The sequence below is a fragment of the Dermacentor variabilis genome, chromosome 6, assembly GCF_050947875.1.
Source record: "Dermacentor variabilis isolate Ectoservices chromosome 6, ASM5094787v1, whole genome shotgun sequence".
Lineage (NCBI taxonomy): Eukaryota > Metazoa > Arthropoda > Arachnida > Ixodida > Ixodidae > Dermacentor > Dermacentor variabilis.
Window position 1 is genome coordinate 44,007,393 of NC_134573.1, and position 24,293 is coordinate 44,031,685.

Here is a 24,293-nt window from a genome sequence, read left to right on the forward strand (position 1 = left end):
CTCACCATGGCGCTTGGGCTTGGAGATATCACAAGAAGCGGACCCAGCCAAATCAAGAGTCGACGCCACCAACGTCGCACCTTCGCCCCCGTTTCCGGCAGCCTCTCACCGCCACCCTAACGCCCAGTAGCCCCGGACAGGGGGCCGGAACGAAATAAATGTTTCTCTCTCTTCCTTCCAGTGCACAAGTGTTTGCAATACCAAGCGGAGCGCTCTCCACTGTGGGTGTCGATCTGCGGCTGCAGGCGAGCTCCGGCTCTAGCCACGCTCACGCGTTCCGTATCGCGTCCCGAACTCATGGCGCAGGTACGGCGGGTTCGGACGAATAAGGCGAACAGTGGCGTCAGTACGAACTACGTAAAACGAAAAAAGAGTTGATCGTGCAGGGAAGTGCAGTCTCTGAAAGTAATAACGAGCAGCCTCACCTCTCGTCACGCGACCAGACCACCTCACTCACTGGCGGCGGCCAGGTTATCCTATCGCTGAGGTCAGAGGCAGAGGGCGGGACCCTGGGGCGCTATTTTTTTTCTTTTACTTCCGCGAGAGGGTTGTCCTGCTTGCAGAAAGACTTCCCTTTCCCACGCGTCGTGAAAGGGATGGCTTAACCTGAAAGCGACGTGTTACAGGGATGCATCATGTAACCGCGCAAACAACAAGGGACAAAGAAGGAAACGCACAGGACTGGACGTGTTTCCTTCTTTGTCCCTTGTTGTTTGCGCGGTTACATGATGCATTCCAATATCGAACACCAACTAGCCCGCCTATCCCTGTTAAATGTGTTACAGGGTGATGGAGCATGGGCATCCCTTTGAAAGCGGGACACTTGTCTCGTTAGGGAGTTCGGGATTCACCGCGGAGCCGCCACTGTCGGCTCCCTTGGAAGGTAGCGAACGCGCAGGTCCCGGAAGGACCGCTGATAGTGCGCGGGGAAGTGTCTCGCGCCTTCTGCGAGAGGCTGGACCAATCGACTCGTGGTGATGTTCAGGACATGGCGGAAAGATACGCCGAGCAATCCTGCCAGTTTACTTTGATCCCGCCTGTCCCCACGACCGTTGTATGAACGGTACAACGTTAAAGACCCCGTGCCGCACACTATCTGGCGCCGTCGTCCTGCGTCGACCGTTGTTCCGGCTGTAGCAACACGAAACCGCACACACCCAGCCACGCAGTCCCGCCACGTGGCGCGAGGAAGTTGATGAACTAATTTAATTTCTCAAGGTGTAATATGTCAGAAAAATTTTAAAGTACGACGTAGACACAGCCTGCTGACATGGTAGCGTCGGTTTGTAATTTGAACATACGAGTAAACATATTTCTGTAACGCGGCAACTCGAAACACAACAGCCCTTTCCCAGCGTTTCTGTCATTCGGAGCGCGGCCATGGCCTCCTAGATTGCCGCCCGCCGGCACGCTCAAATCTCGAGGCCACAAAGCGGCGCGCTCGGCTCTTTACACCTCCAGATTGCGCTTGCCTCCGAGATGTCTGCCCAGCGGTCGAATTTGGGAATCACCGGCCTCCTTGAAGCCCTTGGGTTCGGCGAGGGCAGAGGGGAAGTAAACATGTCCGCAATAGAGATTAGTAAGAGGCAATTGGTGGAAAAGTCGGGAAACGACAAACAACGGAGGCGTACAAAAAGAAAGTTCACAATGAGGGTTCAGAAACTTTGGTTATTTGAATAGATCGTGAGTAGTTTTTCTTCCTTTTTTTCTTTTTCAACATATGTAGGACATTAGCCAATAAAATAACAAGAGCTTGGTGGCGCAACCCGCCACCCCGTTCCTAAGGGGACGTTCGTAACATCCATCCATCCATCCATCGCGGTCCACGCAGGAGGCCACGTGTCCACCACCAAGCTCGCCTTCGTGCACAGCGTTCGCCGCCAGCGTTTCGCGGTATACGTCACGGTTACGTAAGCTGCAGTTGCCAGGAAGCGTGAGAAGCAGTCAGGGATCTGTAGGTGCTATCGCGTTCCCACTCTTAGAGGCGAAGCTTAAGCGTCCTCCAAATTTTGCTCATTACCTTGGGTGCTTTCGAAACTTGGCTCGGGAAAGCATAGTACAGGGAGGGCGTGTAAGAGAGAAAGATAACTGTATGCAACAGAGCGACTGAACTAGATACGCGGACAACATAGTGCTGTGCGCTTTTCGCTGCTGCAGGCAGAATTCGTTCCAGCTGTTCTTCGTGGAACTCGTGCCCGGTAAATTTTTGACGCCGACTGCAAATGGTGGACGACTGTCTCCGTACGCGCGGTGCTGCAGCGTGCTCGAATACCGCCATTATTCGTCGACAGTCGGCCGCCAACATTCCTGTCGTGCTTCTTTAAAAAAAAAAAAAAAAAAAACAACTCGCATTCCCCTCACTCGGCACAATTGCCGTCTCTCGGACGTCGTGTCCGGGCGGTGGGCTCTGCGTAAATCGAATGGCGTGCCCTGCTGACAATTTCGCGGTTCCTATTTTCCTTTAGTTATTGTTTTTTATTTGCCCGCAGCCTGTAACGGCGGTGTTCTTCAAAAAAAAAAAAAAAAAAAGCAACAACAATAAAAAGATAAACGAACGAAGTAAAACAAGAATACAGGAAACTAAACAGTGCCGTTCAGTTTTGGAAGCCAAACTCTCGCCGTTGGATGTGTATGCCTGCCGTGGCTGGCATCCGCGCGCTCGGCACGGGGCGCCGATTGTGAACAGCACGTGGGTCCGCCTCGTCACGGCAGCTGCATCCGCGCCGGCCCCGGCGTATCGCATTCCACGTCCGCCTTTTTCTTTTTTGCCGATCGCATTCCTTTCTTTCTGTTTACAGTGTGGTGGCATTCGGTCGATTAGTCCTCTTGTTTTTTCTTTGTTGAAATGAGGGAGAGCGGAAGGAGGGGTAGAGAAAGTGCGCGCTGCGCCTGTGCAGTCGGCGTGAAAAGTTTACGGACCGCGGGATGGGAGGAAAAGCTCGATATTTACGTCGCCTGGAGGCTGCATTTACATTTCCAGTCCGCATACGCAGTATATGCGAATAACTCAATGTTGTGCGCTTTTACTGGCAGCGGGCGCAAACTGTTCGGGAATTCGACGACGCTTCGAGTCCAGTGGTCCTTCCGGCAGCAGGCGGCGCGCCAGTGCGAAATGCTGCGCCAGGTTCGCGCTCGATCGGCGGCCGTTATTGTCGGAAGCGAAACGCGTTCCCCTCCGTCGCGAGAACCGTGTTGCACGGGGGCAGGTTACAACTCGACTGGCTGCACGACTAATCAGCTGAACGCCTCACCGAGTGTTCCGTGCCGGTGCAGCATGTGCGTGCTTAGTGAGTGCACGTGTCCGTGCGGGCAGATTTCGGAAGACCCTCGAGAAAGGAACGCTTCTCTTTTGGCGCAGGTCGGCCTGCTCGCTCACGATGTGCACGTGACTTGTGTACCCTGTCCGCATTCATTTGCCCAGGCGTGAGGGAGAGAGCTTCGGTGAGTGACGGAGGGGCTAGTAAGCGTCCCGTTACTAATGAACGGGGACGTGAGTGTACGACGAACAGGAGTGAGTGCCGGTTAAGGCGCGACCAGGAATGAAAGTCGTGCCTGGTGAGTTTTGTCGGACGTGAGTGCGGACGCTGTCGTCGAGTGTGAGTGGCCGTATGTGCTAGTCGAACAAGGAAGGTCTCTTTGAAGCCGGAGCATTCCTCCTTCTCCTCGTCATTTAAATTTATGTCTTGTTTGGTCGTATGCATGTGATTTAGTGCCCGGAGAGGGAATGAAAGTGACTGTGAAAGCGTGTTGTGACTGTGAGCGAGCGCATGGCATGTGAAATTATTGGTGATTGGGAACGAGTCGGTATCGGCTTATCTATGCGAGACTGACACCAACCCGGTTAACCGCCGTGTCTTTGCTTGCTGTTTCTGTCTGCCTCTGTTTGGACTGGTAAAAGTATTATCGGTATTTATCTGGTGGAAAGGACAGAAGAAACCAATTCTAACGCTTCCAGCTTTTGAGGAAACTCCCTGATGAATTTAAAGGTACTACATATTTTCGTTTGTAATCGGTCGTATATATTCTCAAAACTCGTGATGTTGAGTCTTGTGTGTCTTTGGATTGTACTTGAGTCCTTGCTTATCTGTAGATAAACTCCGTACTCAATCTCGTCAGTTCCGTGTCGGGTGATGTCAGCCAACCGGGTTAGAGAACTGCACTAAGGGCTCCTGCATTGAGTGTCCGCATCGGATTCGATGGTTACGGATTGAAATCTAAAAATGCTTACACCCTTAAGGGTACTGTATTGTCCCATGGCTAACGGCGTTACCCGGAAGACTTAAACATTTTCACCGTACACAATAGCGAACTCAACAGATGCGGTGGGAGGAGGCGTAGCGGAAAACTGCGTAAAAATTCTGGCCACCTTGTGCGCACCTAAATATCGGATGCGAGAGTTTGACGGTGATAGCTTTTAGTTTATTTCAGGAACATTCGTGTCACGTGTCGCAGCCATCGCCATCAGAAGAACTCGCCGAAAACAAAGCCTCGTTTGTGCAACTCAACGATGTGATGTATAAATCTGTAAAAAGAAAAAAAAATGACTGTTTGATGTGTTTGGTGTATAAAGGGTGCTTGGTATAAAGTGTGCATCATCTGATGATGTCTGGTCGACGTTTAATGCGATTAACATTCAAGCAAAGTAGCGACACCGTATTACGGAAGACACTTTGCAACCTGCAGTTGGGGAAGTGAGCTGAGAATGCTGATAGCATTAGTGCATTTAGGCGCCACAGCGCCGCCCGAATCGTAGCGTCTGTACTATGCTCCACAAAGGAAGGCCTTCGGTAAGCGTGGCTTCCCAGCCGCAGCCAATTGTGTCCCGCTGTGCAGTTTGTATTCAGCACGTATGTGTTTGAATTGAACCACCTTCGACGCTATTGCATGCGTATACGCGTTCATTTTAATCGCGAAGCTTTTCATTTTCAGAGCTCCGACAACTTAGCGCGCACCGCAGAGGAGCCCGATCTGCTGCATCTTTTGCGCACACGGCGGCCCATATATCGCGCGTGCGCGACGACCTTGGGTCTGTCTACTGCCGAAACCCTTCGGTGTCGTCCCGTATGACAGTCACGGTCTCTGCGTTGCTATTGCGCAAAATACTTGAGATGATGTCACGACCGTAATTTCCTTATCACTCGTGTTTAAGTAAATGTTGGCGCCGGCTTATTGCTTTTCCCTTGAGTAACTCTGATCGTTCGTCTTGGGTATGCGGCAGCACCGCCCTATACATTCTTGACACGCGCGAGAGCGGTGAAAAATGATGCGAGCAACGGTTCCTTGCTCCGATATCCGTGCGTTGCGCGTAGGGCGGGTCTTAACCGCAGACGCTGCGAGAGCCAAAGTGGACAGCTCCGACGCGCGCCCGGCTGGCCTTCATCTGTGCCGGATTCGTTGAGCGCCGTTCGCAGGCGCATTCCCTGCTGACCAGCTGAGTGCGCACCAAACCGTGGTCGAGGACCTCGTCCGAGCACAACGGATCAGCATGGGCGTCAAGCTGAGACTACCTACCGCAAAGCCGTCGTCGTACAACCGTATGATTGAGATTGTAGAGCTTGGAGCACGCCGGCTCCCGGGCCCGCGCTGCGCTCGAGCGTTTGCGCTCCTTCGGCCCACGACGCCGGCAGCGCGGTCGGTAGCCGTGGTCTGCGCGACTCCCACTCCTCCCGCGTCTCGAGCTGCTCTGAGCCCCGCGGGGGAGGATCCGCCGGGCAACGCGAACGGAGATTAAGAGCACAGGACGCGAGTGTACGCGCTCGAGTGAGGAGAAGTGAGTGATGGCGAGAAAGAGCGAGAGAGGGGAGAGCGCGTGTTGGTAATTGGCGCCAACGGGTTCCGCGTCGATGGCTAAGGGACTCGTGGGGTTGCGTAAAGCTGTAGAAACGCGCACTATGCATATTCGGCCCTGGTTTCGGAGACGACGCCGCGCGACGCAATACTGCAGACGACCCCGAGTCGGCACCGAAAACATGTTCTCGTTCTGGCGCTATGCTTGCATTTCTCGAACTCGAGTTTTCAATCTATTCAGTCGCATTTAAGCGGTATCGTGTGCGAATGGGACAGGTGTTTACGCGAATTCAGTCGCTGCCGTTAGTATAATCCGTCTCGATAGTCAAATGCCGCGATATGCGCGGATTGTGCGACCACGGCAGCTGGCGCTCGCTTGCTCTTTCGCCGCGCTATTTCCCGGCGTTCTTTCTGAGACTTTCCTCCAGTGTGTAGATCCGCATTCTCTGATGGCACGGGAATTTGAATCGCAAAAGAAAGAGAGAGAGAGAAAAAAAGCGAGAAGGTTCCTACGACGCAAACGCATTCCTGATTTTAAGTATCGGCAGCGCGCCTTCATTATAAACTTATGTATATACGGCGGAAGGTCATCGTGGCTCTCAATGTGGCCTTATATGCGAGGGCGCCGAACTCGGCACCGCGATGCAGCTGCCGCCCGCTCCCGATAAAGATCGCGTACTCCGTCAGCGGAAGAACATTTTGATAATGAAGGGCGAGAACCGTGGGCCCACTGTCCGTGTGCAGGAGTCGTGCGTATTTTCGTAGGTGAATGTATTCTGTATGTCTCTACGGGGCAGTGGCCCGACAGCTGACGCCATTAATTTGTTGATCGGTAGGCCCACTCCGACACATCCGGTATGCGCAGTGGGGAACGTCGACCGCTCTTCAAATGGCGATGTTTAAGAAGAAGAAAAATTCGTGCTTCACGACGAGAGTTTGCGCTAAACTGAAATATCCGCGATGATAAAAAGGCGTGACTAATAGAAGCGACTTGAATCACAAGGATGTGCCATCTTTCAGGCACCTGATCGTCATCATTAACCTAAGCAGGGGGCGGGAGTCGGTGGTAATTGTAAAACATGCAGATGAGATGAACAAAGAAATATTCATCAGTCCTTCCACTCTTTGAAGAAAGACGAGGAGCGAAGCTGTGGTGGGCTTTACGTCAATCGTCACATCAGTGTATGTATGTATGTATGTATGTATGTATGTATGTATGTATGTATGTATGTATGTGTATGTATGTATGTATGTATGTATGTATGTATGTATGTATGTATGTATGTATGTATGTATGTATGTATGTATGTATGTATGTATGTATGTATGTATGTATGTATGTATGTATGTATGTATTATTATTATTATCGAAGGACACAGACGACGAACACATCTTTTGATTGTGGAGCGATTTCTTCTAATTCTTTTACGAAGTGGTGACGTGTGCAAGTACTGCCGCCGCATGGCAGACGGGAATTCCACAATATTGTCTCGGCACACGGGCCCGTGTCGAGTGCTGCGTGCCGTGACTCCAGTTTCGCACGAAATCGCCCCAGTCAGTACCAGTGCCGCATCTGCCCCGAATTCCACTGACGTTGTGCATGTCTTCCGCCTCAAACCGTACCACTCCCCTGTTATCGGCGACATTGGTGCTTCCGCCGCCGGGGATAATGATAGATGCATATCGCGCGTTTCTCGTGGCCGATGCACGCGGGCGCCGCCCCGGCGAAGACGACGATCGCTCTCTGGCTCTCGAGCTGTCGGTTGTACTGGCCAGCGCTGCAGTTATCCTTTGTAAGTGTACGTCGTAAATAGTCTCCAGTTCTTAATCCTTCGTTCGCGTAACAATATTTACAATTTCACTGGGAACTACGTAATCATGAAGAGTAGATGTAGCCCGGTGTATAATGGTGGAGTCGCCCTAGCGGCTAATTGTCATATAATTTGCTTCGGGATGGTTTCGATAAAACAAGAGTTACAGCCGCTTTCTGTAGGCATGCTGCCTCCGCAGGCGGCTATCTATTGACAGCAGACGGCAATTGTGCTGTAAGCTAATTATGACAAGTAAATGAAACGCGGCGTAATGATAGTCATCGTAGTGGCCAACTGCAGTGTGATATTTTTCCAAGATAACTACATTAGATTCAGAGCTACACAGCATTCGCAACAAACTGGAGACGCAAACTTTTTCCGTGTCGACGCGACGCGTACACGTACGTACGTACATCGACAACCGCTCGGACGGTACCTATATACAGCTTCGATGTTAAAATTGGAGGACGCTTGAGCTTCGCCTTCAAGAGTGGAACGCGACAGCGTTCCCGTCGACCCGCCAAGGGGTATCGGGCTACGGCGCAACGACTACGCGCCCCGCATCGGACGCGGTGAGCGTCGCGCAACGCAGCGTTCGGCGCGACAACGAAATGTGCGCCTCAGCAAGCGACGCACGCCTGAGCCTTAGAAACAGCTAGTTTCTAAGGTAACACCGCGTTCACTAGAGGCGCTTTTGTACCGCTTTGAAGCATCGAACTCGTGGCTCAGTGGTAACGTCTCCGTCTCACACTCCGGAGACCCTGGTTCGATTCCCACCCAGCCCATCTTGGAAGTTGCTTTTTATTTATGAAGTGCCTGCCGTGATTTATCGCTCACGGCCAACGCCGCGGACGCCGACGCCGACGACACCGGCTTTTCTGTGACACGAGCTCCTTAACGCTATCGCGTTAAAACGCGCCCCCTAGCGTGTCGGTCGAGCAGCGCCACGTCTCGTTTGCAACCTTTAATTTAGTCTGACGTACGCGCGCACGTTGCGGTACGTTGTCGAGCACAACGGCGTCTACAGTTCGACGCACGCTCCGACGCTCGCGCGCGCGCCGGTGTAGCGTCGGACTGTGAAGCGCGCCTCTGGCATTGATGCGATTTTTGTTTTTTTTTTTCTACTTTCGATGAGAATGCGAACGGAGAACTTGACGATGACGGCACCACGATCGAACGGCGTTCCGGAACACATACAACGCTAGTGGGGGGTTCGCTTTATTATTGCTCCTGCTATTTCAAGCAGCTCCTCGTTTGGCATGTGGACAGCGTAATTTACTTTCGCCTCGCGTGTCGCGACGGTCGCGAAAGGCTTGTCGGCCGGACTGCACCGTCGGGCGTCGAGAGCGGCTCGCCCGATGTCGGCACGAGGAGCCGAGTGCATCGTGCGCACTCGCCGGGAGCGCAGCACACGAGGGACACCGCCACTGGACACCCGAAGGCCCCGCGCACGCGCTGTTTCCGCCGCCGTTGGCAGATGCGCCCGAATGTAGGGCGAGGGAGGGAGCCTACGTGCGACGCTCCGTTTTTGGGTGGCGACAGCCCTTGTAAGCGCACTTGGCGCCGCCAGCTGGATTGGCGCGCTAAGCGTTCCGACAAGTTATAAGATGCGGGACGCAAAGTGGCGAGACACCAGCCACGTTTCACGTCCCGCCACCCTGGGGGACGTGAAACTTCTTGTGCGATGAACATTGGCCTTAGCAGCCAGAGATATAGCGTGCCTCAGTGCACTACATGGCACGTCTACGTTCTTAGTTAAGCGGGCTGGTAAGTATTTGTTACAGCACACTTCGAAAAAAAAAAACACCCTTTATGTATTATACGTACAAGTGGAGGGTAACGACAGTGCTTAACGCAGTTCACATTTTTGGCGTGAGATGGCACTACACCACGGGCACGCCTCCGTGCCTTATAACCTGTTGCTGTATGCGTGTCGCAGGGCGCGAAATAGAAGTTTGATGAGGTAAAATAAAAGGAAAGGGCAGCTTGTGTAATAAAGTTGCATACAGGTTTCGCGTGCCCATTGGTGTAAAACTAAAAGAAATTTAATAGAGCGCGTGCCAACATGGGTACATCAGAGGGTGACAAAAAAAAAAAAAGGAAGAACAGGAATGCGCCGCGACTTCTAGCGAGAGTCGGGACAAAAATGGCTACTCATTAAATTCGGTGGTAACTAGCGGTCAAAATCTTGATGTCGCCACCCTAAATCAGCGCTTGCCAATAGGCTCCCTGAGGAGGGGGGTGGCGTCTCTGATAGAGTGTGCCTGTAAAATAGAACCGGGAACAACTTGGTGACGGAATGCGCGGTCGCGAGGTGGGACCCCGCTTGCTTCGTGTTAACGCTCTCGTCGACCCAGCTTTTTTGAGAGCTAGAACGTCAGCTGGGCGGAACGGCACCGACCCGGCGTGCAAGTAGGCAGAGGGGCTCGTTGTCTGGGCCGTGCGAGCTGTGGAAGAAAGGGCGACGGGTTCGCCGGAATAGGGGAGGCACATCGTGTCTGTGCCGGGCCCGGTGAAAGAAAGTATGGCTGCAGAAGGCATCGGGTCTGCTCGAGTTGGGCGGAACGGATTGCGTTGCGTTCGAAACGGGATAATTGGCACCGCTCAATTTTCCTAGCCAACTTTGTTTTTATACTTGTGCAATTATTTCATCAATGAGGGCGCAACTATTTTTCTTTTTTTCAGAAGGCGCACGCTGCTCGCGTTATTACTACTTCTCCCTCAATCTCTGGAAGCACGCGCTTGTCGATGGAACTGGTGGCGAAATTTCGTAGCGCGGGGCATGTCCTGCGCGATGACTTTCTTTTTTTTTTTTTTTTTTTGGTCACGCGGCATTCACAGATGTCCAGTCTGCCGCCGGTATACAACCGCGGCTGGCTGTACATAGCGGGCCCCGGTCTTGACGTCACCTCGTCGCAGCTGGCGAACCTGCGCGCGTTTTCGCCCCGGCGAAAAACGCGTCCAGTGACGCAGCAAGTCGCCGTCGTCAGACGCTGGCACGTGCGCGAGGCTCGGAGGTGACGCGAAGCCGCGTGCCGCCGCAGTGCGTGCCGCCGCCGTGGGTGCGTACTGCACGCGTGCACACACACACCCACGCGCGCGCTCGCCGAGTTTAAGTGGGGCTGTTCGAGCGGCAGCGGCTGGCGCTTGCTCGAAGCGCGCCGCGATGAGATTGCACTCCGGAGGCGGGGGCCGTGTAACGCGAACCGTCATCGGTGTGAAGGGAGCGCGACTGAGGGCGAGTGCGAAGCGTTGCGTTGACGCCAGAAAGGTAGGGAAAGTACTTCTCTAGTCTCTCTCTCTCTCTCTCTGCTGTCGCCGGAACGAGCGCCGGAAGTCTCGTAAAGCACGGCAAGTGGTAGCCGTGGCTACCTTGCAATACTAACTAGGGCGGCGCAAAACAACATGCCGAGACGCGAGAATAGCCCGGGAACGCACCGACACGGCGCTAACTTCCGGCAGCGATAACGTATTTCCAAATGCTGCGCTGCAGGGCTTCTTCTGCACATGCTGCTGCTGCAGATGCGTAATTGGGGTGCATTGAATGCCCTGGCCAATGCGCCGTTCGATATTTGCCCTGTACGGCCTACTTCGTTGAAGCTGGTATACGCTAGAGGTGTGTCTTCATTGTTCGGGTTAAGCCGACGACGGCTGTACTCGTAGCGACGCGTGCGTCTTCTCTCGTTCGTATCTCGTTTGGGCGTTTGTACCTCGCCGGTATTCCAAGACGGCGCCGTACCAGCGAGCCCGCGCTGCAACGACGTAGAAGACTCCACCGCACCGCCGTCGTTTTCCGGTCAAGCAGCGGCGCGAGCATCCGACGTTCCTTCTCGGCCGTGTGCCTGTACACCGAGTCTGCGCAGATCTGCCTAGACTTCTTTTATTTCTTTTTTTCCACGTTCGCTCGCCCCACCGTTATTTCCCACTCGTCGAGCTTTCTTGTGTCGGGGCCTTTGTTCGCATTGTGACTGGCGTGCTTGCACCCCGCGACTGCCTGCGGGCGCGTCCTTAGAGGGACATTTAAATAGCAGTGCTCCTTTGCCGTCGGCCTAGCGAGGAGAAATGCAGAGAAACAACCTTTTCTAGCCGCATAGCGCGGATAGCGCGCTAGTCATTGTGTTCTGCCCTCCCGGCAAGGTCATTCGGAGCATCTGACGCGCTAAAAGCGTAGTCGAACGTGGCCGTCTGCGTTTCGGGTGCCGCAGAATGCGGCCGTAATAGTACTAAAGGCAAGGCGCAGAAGACCAGGACTCGAGAAGAAGAACACAAACGACAGGACCGGTCCTGTCGTTTGTGTTCTTCTTCTCGAGTCCTGGTCTTCTGCGCCTTGCCTTTACTACTTCAAGCATGAACCAACTAGCCCAAGCAAGAGTTTTACGTAATAGTACGTTTCCTCGTGGTCGAATCAACGAGCGCAAGCTTTTAGCTTTCGCCTCCGAATCCCTCGTTCTTGACTTACTTTCTGGGAGGATGTCCGTTCTCTCTCTCCCGGCAAAACCGAAGCTGCTTTCACTGCGGCGTGCTCGTGTTGTGCCGAGAAGTCACCTCAACGGGGATACTGTTTTGTATTGTCGACCGGAGCTTCGGGTTGCCGCGGCTCGGGGAAATCTCTTGGCGCCAGCCACTCCGAGGCAGAAACAAAGCCACGTCAGCCTATTCCAGGAAGCTGCTTGCGCCTCTGGTGTTACGCTCGCGAACACTTTTCTGTAGCGCCGAAAGCAAGGCTTACGGAAGCGAAGCAGCTGGACGCGTTGACAGCACCCTTTCTCGTAGTCTCATTCGAATCTGTTTAAGCTGTGCAAAAGAAAAGCGTGAATATCTTACGGACTACGGCGCTTACATTAAAACATTCCACACTGCTGAAGCATGAATTTGAATTGCATTTTTTAAAGCGGTTAGCGCTAGGAATGTCAAAGTGGAAAAATTTCTACAGATATTCTGCACTAATGCGTAAGCATTCTTTGGCTCGGCTGCTACTTTGCTTTTGCTTATTATTTAGCTAGCGTATGCATGTCTATTCAGCGCTATAGATCATCAACTATTACGTTACTTTAACGATTACGTGTGTTATCTTGACCAATTATGCATTTATTTTGCAGGCATATCGTGTCATCTGAGCCGAAACGCGGTCTCAACTTTCTTTTTTTTTTTGCCACCCAACAGCTTTCTTTCTTTTTGTTTTCCTTATTTGTTACGACCCTGACGCGCCGTCAGCGGCGTCACCAGTTTTTTTGTTCTTGTTTTTCTTTCTAACGTAACTTATCATGTACTATTACATTATTATGGCGATCACACTTGTTAACTCGTGGTGCCGAGAGTAAAAGCTCCCGTGGTGTCCTGTCTTCTTTCTCCGTGTTTCTTTGCGCTACAATGGCTTCGATGTGTTAGCGTCTTTCCTTTTTTGTTACGACGTTCACGCCACGACCTCACCATTTCTTTTTCTAACTTAACCAATCGTCTAATATTACACTACAATAACTATTACATGTGTTAGCTTCTTTCCTTTCCTCATTTGTTGCGACTTTGATGCGGCGACGGCGAATGACCAGTTTTTTCTCCTGTCTTTTTTCTAACGCTGTCCATCAATGTGGCTCACACAGACATCTGCCTGCCACGGTGCGGTCCATGGTTCGAATCCCGGCCAAAAATCGTTTTTTTTTCCTTCTAACGCTACCAACAATCCACTATTACACTGTTGTAACGATTACAGGTGTTAATTTGACGAATTACACACTTATTTTGCAGACAAAAGGCGTCACGGGACGGACAAATTTTGCTGGGGTACTATGCAAAGAATGCTTACGCATTAAAGGTGAATGTGTGGCAAGTATGGTAAGCCGGTTCACGTGGTAGAGGTAGAGAGTGGATCAGAGGGCTTATAGAAGAGCGAGTGTATATATTCTATCATAAAGAGCCAACATACAGTGGCACCAAGGTTGGCAATGTATGTGTACATTCAAGGAAAAGTTCTGTAGGTCCGGTGCATGCGTAGTTGAAGTAAGGAAGGGGAACATTTACGAAAATTGCACGTTTAATGTTTGAACGTTACGCCCGTGGCACGGGCGAAATCATATATATATATATATATATATATATATATATATATACACACACGTGTGTGCGTGTAAATAAATAAGTAAATGGAGGAATGAGACGAGTTTTTTGAAAGTAAGACCTGTTAACGTTTTCGGCTGGTGGACCAGCCTTTGCCAGAGTACAGTAACTCGTACTCCGATGTTACTGTACCAACCGTTTCATTGTTGGCAGTTTGTGGCACCCGTGCGTGACCTCGTGTTTGCTTCGTATCGTGTGCTTCGTCCCCATTGCGTCTTAGCGCAAGAGAAATGAAGGAATGTCCAGTGGAACGCCGCCGAGCGCAGTCTCCCCCCCCCCCCCCCCCCCCTTGATGAAGACCTCGCGGGCAAGCGCTGAGACGCTTGGCTCTCTAGACGACACCGATCGAAGTGCCTTGTGCTGTCTCGCCACCTTGCCGGACTGAATCTAATGGAGACGCTGCCGAGTAAGCCGCGCCGCTTTCGTCACGCCGGCCTTGTCAGTCCGCGAGTCATGGGCCGACAGGTAGAATCGTGCGTGCTGCGCTGCCGCGAGTGCTGACCAGCTGGTCTTGTCACCTAAACGTGTGTATTTTCTTTCCCGCAGGCCTCTCGGGGTGTCGCCCTTGGGGGGAGGAGGAGGAGGAGGAGGGGGTCCCCGACCCGATGGGCCTAGCGGGGGGGGACCTCCCTGAGAAGGGCTGAGGGGGCATGATGCGGCCCTGCGGCGAGCCCCCCGGCGGTGGGCCCGGGGGGGCACCGGCACACAAGGAGTACCGCCAGAAGGCGCTCCAGCAGATTCGCAACAGCCTCATGCCCTTCGCCCACCAGGGAAGGGACCGACGGTCGAGCGCCTCCTCCACGGCCAGCGAGTCCGGCTCGTACGCGCCGTCCGTCGCCTCCTCGGAGGTGAGTGCTCCTCCTCGCCTCTGCGCGCGCTGCTGCTGCCGCGAAGGGGGAGAGGAGGAGGGGATGGTGGCACGGCGAGCCCGCACTTCGGCAACGGAAGAAATCGTGACGCAGTTGAACAAGGTCACACCGAGCGGGGGACGGTTGAAGCGTTCGAAAAATGCATCCGTGTACCGATAGGTGTGAGAGTGCGCCATCAGTTGCTCTCTCGCACCACAAAACGTATCGATGTAATTGGGCTAGTTGGTGCACGTCAACGTACAATACGGCACACGGATTAGCGGGGTCAAGATGACTGGGAACGAGTACAGAAACTTGCACGAAGAAGCGGTTTGTGTATTCGTTTCCAATCGGGGTTAATGTTCTCCCCTTTGGTGTTTGCTGCTCGTAGCGCAGTAACAATGAGCGTACAAGAACAAAAGACATCGACTACGTGACCACAGCGCATGTGAAAGTTATGTCATCGAGGAAAAATGCTGAATTGTGAGAATGAACAGCTATTTCACGCGTCGTTCTGCCCGTGTCTTCTATACGTCCGCTGGTTATGTGTGTCCGCGCACCCTGTGTCACACCGTTCGCACTCTCGTCAGCCTGCCCCCCCCCCCCCCCCCCACCGCCCCTGAGATACACGCACATTTAGTCGGTAGAACGGCCGAATAAAGTGGGCACATAATGGGCGCTGGCGTCAAACCTTTGCGCAACATATACGGGGTTTGCCAGCTAACTTTAGTCAGAGTTTAAATATGTGCGAATGCCAGGTAGCTGGGCAGATCCAAGGTAATGTTGTTTGGCGTCGCTTGGAGATACTGAAACTATGTTTTTTTTCGTTCCACCAAATTAGATAATTAGTCTAAATAATTGATCGACTTCTCAAATATTGTAATTAGATTAATAGTGTCGATGAGAAATTTGTAGACCGACATGAAAAAGTCCCGATACAGCTTTATGTTGCTCGATACGTACTACATGAGAGTGTTTTTTCCAAGCGCGAAAGAAGTCCACGAATACACGCACAGTGCCTCGAGCGGCCAGTCGCGTGTCAATTTTGCGTGCAATTGCGGGCTTCTTGGGGCGCGGTAGGACCTTACCGCAGTTGGTCTTAATACGGAACATCACGGCGACGGCGGAGATTCGCCTAAGGTGTCCCCGTTATTGTTGTCGCAATGAAACTTTCCGCATCTAAACGTTCTCAGCCCATAGCTGAGTGTCAGTGGTGGCGTGTTGGGCCGACTCTGCGAGGGAGAAAAAGAGAGAAGGGAATGGCTTCGCGTACAGTTCGCTTGTCTAGGCTTGATGCGTGACGTAACGCTCCTTCCTGGTTCATTTCCTTGGTCCACGACTCCCAGGGTTAGATCTTGTACACCTCCCCTCATAGCCAAGAAATTGGATGGGAGAACAGCACGTTGCCTATACGTGCATTGCTGAAGATGTAGGCTCGTCTACCCCCCCGTCTGGTGGCAGCTTCTTATTGTGCACTTTTCCTTTTGATTTTCTATATCGAAACTGAAAGAGCAATTAATATTCCTTGACTTCATTGTCTGTAGGCTCGATGCGGTTGTACAAGAGAAAAAAAAATAAAATACAGAAATACCACCTCGGTTTATTTATTCTTCATGCTGGACACCGTCAGTTACACAAAACACTACCAGTGAATCACTCGAAACTGGCAGCGTATTCTTGGGAGTCTATACATTTTCATATGTTTAGTAGGAAAATAATAATTATCGCAAAAAATGAAGGGAGAAACTTTTTTTTTTTTGTTGATGCATCGCGGGAAGGACTACTCGTTGTTTTCTCGTTGTCGGGCCATTCTGGCGACAAATAATCCTCGACACTTGCTAGCTTGAGTGCGTGTTCGGCGTCCACCGTAATCGTTTTCCGACAAACGATCAGCTAGAGCTCAAGCCAGGCGCTGCCGAAATTCATGAGATCACCGCGGGAACCGGTGGCAACTTAGTGCGACGTTGTCATTTGTGTTTTGTCATTACCGCTTTCCTGGCCTGGCGAGCCTCCTCCGACGTAGCAAAGCGGCTCCGACGCTAGCGGCTTTGCTACGGCGCAAACGTAATTTATTAATGCAACTCAGTTTCGTACGAAGCTTTAGAAATGGCGCGCATAAGCGTCATTGCGCACCCAAAGCCCCGCACTCCTGCTTGCCTTCCTTTGTGCGCCCGGCGGCGTTCGCCTCCCGAACTTCCGGTGCGAAAAACTTAAAAAAATTGACTCCAAAGCGATCCTCCTTTGCGTTTCCAGCGGCTCGGGGTTCGGGCCAGATTAGTGCCAGACGCCGCCGAGCGTCACACGCTGCCTCGGCGAGACTTCCTGGCACGGCCCCCGCGAGGAAATGCGTTGCCAGTAATTTCTCCAGCCTGCCCGGGTGACGTCATGCTTGGCAAATCTCCGAGCGCTGGCCGCTTTCGCCGTGCGGCCATGCTCCGTGACGCGCACGCCGTCGCGTTCGAGCGCGAGGCGCTCGACGTCGGCGGCTTCGACGGCGACCGTTGCGCGTGACAAGCGTGCCATCGCGCTGGTACGAAAATGTGTGCCCGTCTCGAATCGCGGTACCGCGGCCGAAGCGTCGCGGCGACAGCGAGCGCTCGGCGATGGCCCTTTTGTGTCGGCGCCTTCGCGGAACGGTGTCAGCTGCGTTGCGAGTCGCCCGCCCGGGGGCGGAAGGGTGCGGACGCGAGCGACCAGCCGGCGGCGAGAAGCTGCCGCCAAAAGAGAGGCTCCCCTCTCCCGCCGATCCGCTGGGGCAGCGCTGGCGCCGCGAGGGACGTTTCGGCTGCGGTCGCCTCCTGCCGCCGCCGAGATGCTGCTGCTGCTGCTGTCGTCGTCTTCTCCTCCTCCCTGCCTTCTTCGCTCCATCCTCAAGGTCGCGTGCGCGCCTCGAGCAGGCCCCCTTGGTTTCTGCGCGGCCGACGAAGAGGGAGGCCACCACGCCCACGACAGACCGCGGCAACAAAAGGAAGCGCTGTTGCGCCGGGTGGGGTGTGAGGGAGGAGGGGGGGCAGCGGCGGCGCTGGGCGCATTCCGGGCGTGCCTTCGTGGCCGCTCTCCTCCGACAGCCGGCGACCGCTCTGGCAGCCGGACGGAGAAAGGTCTCTCCGTCCCCTCGCGTTCCTTCTTCGGACGAAGAGGGCAAAGGCTACCCCCGCTCCCCACTCCTCGAGGAGGGGGGAGGGGGGGCACGGAGGTGGATATTTAGCGAAGGCATCCCGGGGATTGCAAAAAGATCTATGCGCGTCCCGTTTGCTCCTTGTTTGTTGTGCGCCCCGAATCTGCCCCCGCCGAGTCACAGAGCAGACCTTCCTGGTGTCCCTCCGCAGTTCCTCTGGCCCTTTTGTGCGAGCCGTGGCTTCTCGCCTGCGTCTTTCGAGCGGCCTTCCCCGCCGCAGCCCGTGTGGGCAGCCTCCACCGGCTGCGCGAGCGGCGCGTGCCGCGGCAGGCACGTGCCCACATTTATCGTTTCTTTTTCTTTTCCTGTCTGCACCGCCACACACCCCTTCCCCGCCACACTATGCCTCCCTTTTGGTATGCGAGGAGGAAGTGCGTACGGGGAACAATTTCGCGTGGTGCGTTTTAGGTCGGGGATTTCTCGCCTTAGTGTCTCATCGGCATCATCCCTCTGCAGACCCGTTCATTATGTACAGGAAACTGGAGTGATACCAGAATGGTTCTGCAACCTCTCAGGGTTGGCAACTGCGGAAGGCCCGGTTCAGTCTCTGCAACTTGGAATTCCCCGGTCTTCGTAGGCGTCCAGTGGCTGGTAAATGCGATTAACTACATGGTCGGATTCCTTCCTCCATTTTTTTTTGTCCTTTTTTCTTCATTTTTATTGGACGAGTCCGTGCCAGTGGTTGGCCTTATCCACTCGTGCGTGAAAGTGCTCTTCGTTTTCTCCGACAACCCTCGGGTCCGTACGTCTTCATCTCCTGCCGTCCGTCCGTCAGTATTTGTTGACCATGCCCAGGAGCTTGAACATCCGTGACGTAGAAGCTAGCTATTTCTTTCCTTTTTTATCCCCCCCCTCCCCCACCGTACGTGGAGTGCACCCTGTTGGCTCTGTGTATGCGCATTTTGTGTCTATTTGGCGCTACCTTCAGTTACAAGTGTGTCTTGCGCACTAGGCCACGAGAAGCTTTTTCTTGATTCTGGAATTGGTCGAGTTTCATTGGCGCAGCTCCAAGCAGCGCCAATGGGTCGATGGTAGCCTGTCGGTGCGCCGGTTAGAGTGTCCTAGTTCACTCTATGCTCGCCAGTTGTTTGCAGCACTGGCGAAGGCACGATGCGTACACTTGCAGTATCCATGCGCAGCGGAGTGCAGTTCCGCGGGTCTGATTGATGGCGGCACAAGGGAGTGTTTTGTTGGTACATGATACGTTAGAGCGCTACGTCACATTTTGGGATCTTCGCTCGTGCGCGTTGTATACCGCGAATGTAGCCGCTTAGTAGGCGACGCAACGCGGACGAACATATTGTAGCGAAGTGACGCAGCCGTGAGATATCTGACGCATCAACTCACCAGGGAGACGGAAGATGAATGGGGATGAGCTCTGGCAGGGGAAGTCCAAATCCGCAGGTACGACGACGAGAGTAGCATTTGAACAACTAGATTTATTCTCTTGGTATTTACCTTAAGTTTAAACTGTACAAAATATCTACAAGCAAAACGATGTCATACCCGTCGTCGTCGGCCTGCCTGACCGGCCTGGTCTCCCCTGGTGAAGATGCGCCGTCTGCTGCTGTCTACTTGCTCTCCTAAACTACCCCAAACTATTCCTTAAATAAGTTTCCCCAGCATCCAAGAGACACTTTTCTCCACCAATGGGCTACTTCGTTACTCAGACCAATCAGGCAAGCCGACATCATCCAATAAGCGGCAGAGTTCAAGGGGTCAAGAAATGGTCGCGTCAACACTCCGTACACAAAAGCACTCTGACCATAACTAATTGGCCTTTGACAGCCGAGCGTGAGAAGACGACGCGACATGTGCAGGTGTGACGTCAGGTGCGGCGGGGGCGGCGGCCGCGCGGCAGCACTGTCCGCGGCGCCGTCGAGGTACAAAGGTTTGCCCCGCGTCAAGGACCCCACAAAATTCCCCGAAAGACAGCAAAGAAGGCCGCGTTACATTGTCTTCGCGACAATATCTCGGGGATGAGGAGTCTTCGAGCTTCCGAAGTGCAGCAAGCGACTTGTGACGTGGAGCATAGCAGCTGGCGTTTACGGAATCACGCAAAAGTGGCGGTATTGAGGCAGCAGCATAGCGACATATTATGACGTCATATGCAGTTACGCGGCGCTTATAGAAACTTGCGTTACTGTGTTCTCATTGAAAGCAAAATAATAAATATATGCAGGAGGAAATTTTTTTTCAGCGCAGGAGAAAACGAGGACAGAAGAAGGCCAAATAAAGAAATGGGGGATCAGCGGGTTCATGATGAACCAACTATAGCCTATAGCAAGATTATGAAGTAAGAGCCACTGTCTATTAATAATGGTCGCTGCCGCCATCTTTGCACCAGCACCTAAGTGGGACGTGGTCGTTGTGATTAGCACGTCAGCGAGACAATGGCGGTAGCAGTGTCCTGGGGACGTATTCTGAAACGTTCGCCGCCGCGAAAGTTTCGCCCTGGCCACGCCTCCGCCGTTGCGGCGCGCGCTGAATGGCTGCTTTGACAAAACCGGAAATTCACTTGCGCCACCTGAATTTCCGGTTTTGTCAAAGCAGCCATTCAGAGCGCGCCGCAACGGCGGAGGCGTGGCCAGGGCGAAACTTTCGCGGCGGCGAACGTTTCAGAATACGTCCCCTGCTCGCGTGTGCGTCAGCGATGTTGTATAAATGTTAATAGGGAGTTTTCCAAACAAGAAATAATTAGTTCAGGACATCAGTGCCCTGCGTATACGAAGGTTCCTGGGTTATGCTGTTTCTCTTTTATTGCTGTGCGCTCCTCGTATGTGCGAAGATTTAGTTTAACTTGTTGGCTCAATAACTGCGCCCGAAAGGGAGAAAAGGAATGCACGGGTTGAAGTTACGTTCTTGGGTCTCGTACGTACCAAATTAAACCGCAATGGGATTATGAGGCACGCCGTAGTGGAAGGCTCTGAAATGATCTTGACCACCCGGGGAATACCTAAAGTGCACCTTAGTACACGAGCGTCTTTTTTTTTTTCATTTCGTCCCTATGGAAATGCGGCCGCGATCGAAGCCTCGAACTGTGCAGCGCAGTGACGCATGTAGTTTTATTCGTGCACTTCATGCACCAGAAACGCAGGGAATAGGGACAAAAAGCTTTGTCAATCGACAAGCTTGACGGGATTCCTGTACCCTTGCAGACAGTCGGTGGCAGCGCGACAGTCGATATTAGAGCCTTATGCGATGCCATAAAGACTTCTGGCGAGAATGTAAAAATCACCGCTTGTGGAATGAAAAAAGAAAGGTGAGCAGGTAAAGAACACACGTATAGTGAAGTACAAAAGAAAGAAAGACGCACCACATTTAACTAATTCAGAAGCGACTTGTATCCACTTGGCTATCGCGGCGCGCACACGACAGGTTGTTGCATTGGCCGAGCCTTCAGTTTGGTGTAGGCGCTGGCCGAGGTTGCTTCGGAAGAGGTGTGCCTCATATAGGACGGGCGCCGCCGTACAAGCACGACCGTAGCTATACGTGTCGGTTCCATAAAGTTTATTCTCTCCCTCCGCCAAAGATTGCGCTCGCAGAACGCGGTTTGCGACAACGCGCGCGGCGTGTATCGACAGCCATTTCCACATTCTCGAGGCGATGAAAGTTGCAGACGCGACCTTGATTTCCGTGCTGGGATAATTCGAGCCCGTTTAAGTGTGCGCGTCCCGCCAAGGTCGGGCTAAGGGAAGCCGCGTATATACAGTAGGGGCGAGAAGTTGATGGGGCACGCGAATCCTCGGAAGGAGCCGGGCCGCAGCGCTTCGGTATCTGCAGCCTAGACTACCAAATGCGGCGAACACGCCGCTGTTCTATTTTACTTGCCTTAAGTATTAAGTAAGCGAAAACACAGCCTTTTCGCGGAACCTGCGAGAACGTGTACCGCTGAGGTCAAAAAAAAAAAGAAAGAGACATGCGAGCAGCTCGACATTCTGCGCTTTCAAGTGTAATCCGAGCGCTGTGGTAGTGGTGGTGAAGACATCTATTGCCAGATAAGCGTGGGGGGGGGGGGGGGGGGGCACTATCTCTCTTACGTGGCACGAGGCAGCGCTTGGGGGTCCGCCCTTATGGAGCAAAGGAGTGGCCTTGGAGGGCTAATCGCGTCAGGGCGTCGGCGATGATCCGGCGCTGGTCTGTAGCGGCGGAGCTGGCCAGGATATGGTCTCCCAGTATGTCTCCGCCGTGGTTGGGGGGTGGAGGGTGCGGGAAAGTAGGGCACCTGAGGTTGATGGGAAGAAAGTCTCCCGGTTTCCCGCAGAGCTTACGGGAGGACAGGCACTGATCGGGGTATCGGGCACGAAGGAGAATAGGGTAGGGATGAAGTCGACGCCAGTGGGAGGCTTGGGTTAGGGTTAGGGAGGGAGCTGGCGGTGCGTAAACACGCCGGGTGCCTCGGTAGTGAGTAAGTATATCTGCAAAGGTAAACAGACGCTCCCGGGCTGGCAGAGGGGTCGGACTCCGGCCCGGAAAATAAGACCTCGGGCGAGGGAGTGGACCTCCTCGTTACCCGGGAGGCTTGCGTGCGCGGGGGTCCAGATGAGGGTCGCGGGGCGGGTGGGGTGGGCAAGAAGCGTAGAAACCGGGCCGTGGTGCGGGATGCCAGGCCTTTGGCGAAATTCGATAGGGCGGATTTTGAGTGGGAAGTAATTTTAGTTGCAGACGTAGAGATGAGAGCGAGCGCAATGGCTGCCTCCTCTGCAGCTTCGGATGAATGTGTGGTGATGGAGCCCGACGCCAGTAATCGGGCCCGACTGTTTGCGACGGCGAGGACTACTCGGGAGCCCGACGAATACGTTGTCACACCCACGTAGGCTGCCTCTCGAGCACTGTGCGCCCGGCTTGTTACTGGAATGAATAGCAAACTGCTCTTGCACATTTTGAAGACTGAGAAGAAGGCTGAGGCTTTTTATCTAATTTCTTTGGTTCCTCAGTGCCCTTCCCAGAGAAGGACTTGCCGAGGGGACCCAACCTCTTTGAAGAAACTACACCTTGTGTTTGGTTTATCATAGCGTTAGTTGCATATGCTCCGCTGAACCCAACGCAACACGAAACTGCTCTTGCAGCGTGGGGTGACGCGAGAAGGTCCCTCTTCATCGCATTACTGTCGCTACGTGCAGTCGGGAAGATTGACGCTTTCGCAGTGGCGCGGCTGTGAGCCGAACTCGCAAAGCTTTTCGTTCGCCAAGTGCCGCTCGCCATTGGCCGACCGCCTTCGCTGGTGGCATAGTCCGGCTCCGCGATTGGCTCGTGCGAACAGTTCTCGCGTATCCTTTGCCGTGCCGCGTTTGCGTGTGAGGCGTAAACTGCAATCCCCTGCCCCGTATTTACCTTATGCGTTTTGCCGGACGGGAAGATTTAGTGTTCGGTGTTGGGGTAAATGCCACGTCCAGGAAAACGGAGCACGTAAATACGAGGCAGTGGATCGGCGTGCGGCTGCAAAAAGTGCTAATTTGGCCTAACTTTGCGCACCCTCTCAGGGAACACGCACACAGATTAGCTGTCGTTCTGCGTCATCGGGTCGGAACCAGGCAACTTGGCAGCGCCTCGTAGCAAGCTTCCATTACGGTCCTCGGTGTGGAACGGTACGCGATCGTCCGTCCCCCCCTCCCCCCCCCCCCCCCCGTCGCGCAGTTACTCAATTTAAATGGGGCTTGTACGGCTTTGCCGAAGTCATCGTCTTCTTTCGTCTTCTTTCTTTCTCGAAAAACGGCTCCCACGCCTGTGGCTGATGAGAACGGGGTCGGTGACGAGAAGTGCGAGGCCGAAGAGCACATGTTTCGTCGCCCCAGCTGCACCGAGTAGCCTTCTAATTTCGGGCGTGGGGACTCTGTACCGCAGCGTCCCCCTTGCCCCTGCGGCGGGCCCCTCGGACAAGTCGTCGTGCGCTTGCGTAACTTCGTGGCACGCACGCGTTCTTATCGCGGCACCGGCGAGGAGGGGCAGCAGTGGCAATCGCGACGGCCGTCCCGCACGGAGGAGGGTCGCTCGTCGCCGCGCGCACTGCTCTTCCGCTCGCGCCGTCGCAGCCGTTGGTGGAGGCGCAACCCGTCTCTCCCTCCCCCTTTGGTCGTCGTCCGGTAATTTAATTTTCGGCGAGGTGGACCTCGGCGGCAGCTGGCCGAGGGCTGTTGTTCGGCGGCGACCGAGGAGGGGACGGCGGGCGTCTCCCACCCGCAGTATGGCCCGCTGGCAGGGCAGTAATGGGCGGCTCGGCCCGGGCGCGCAAACCGGTCGCCTGGCGCCGGCCGGGCCGACCGCTGCTGCTCCGGGGAGACGCTTTCGCCGCCGATGGGGCCTTCTCTCTCGGCCGGGAGTCCTTTCTTTTTGCGATGGCGCGGGCTGCGCGAGCAGTGTGGCACCGAATGCCGAGCTGCACTCCGCCGCCGCTCTGCGCGCTGACCACTGGTTGCCAAGTCCTCTTCCCATCTGACAACGGTACCACGGAAGGCTGGCGAAAGCGTTCTCTCGGAACCCGAGCGGCGTTAATTTCGCCGTGAGAGGTTGATGATTACTAGAAGGGAAAACGAGGGACGAACTTACGTCCGGGA

General features: G+C 54.0%; 1 protein-coding gene across 7 annotated transcripts in view; it reads left to right on the plus strand.

Moving 5' to 3' along the window:
• The window catches only part of wts (serine/threonine-protein kinase warts), a 142,437-nt gene that overhangs the window by 60,312 nt on the left and 57,832 nt on the right, over nucleotides 1-24,293 (plus strand). For 4 of the 7 annotated variants that reach the window (XM_075695008.1, XM_075695005.1, XM_075695010.1 and 1 more), the window contains one exon: nucleotides 14,260-14,561. In XM_075695008.1, coding sequence (XP_075551123.1) covers nucleotides 14,364-14,561 — 198 coding nt within the window. In that variant the 5' untranslated portion in view covers nucleotides 14,260-14,363. Of the gene's footprint in view, nucleotides 1-10,595; nucleotides 10,871-11,927; nucleotides 11,984-14,035; nucleotides 14,120-14,259; nucleotides 14,562-24,293 lie in introns of those variants that run through there. The other 3 variants (XM_075695009.1, XM_075695011.1, XM_075695012.1) reach the window with 3 other exon arrangements.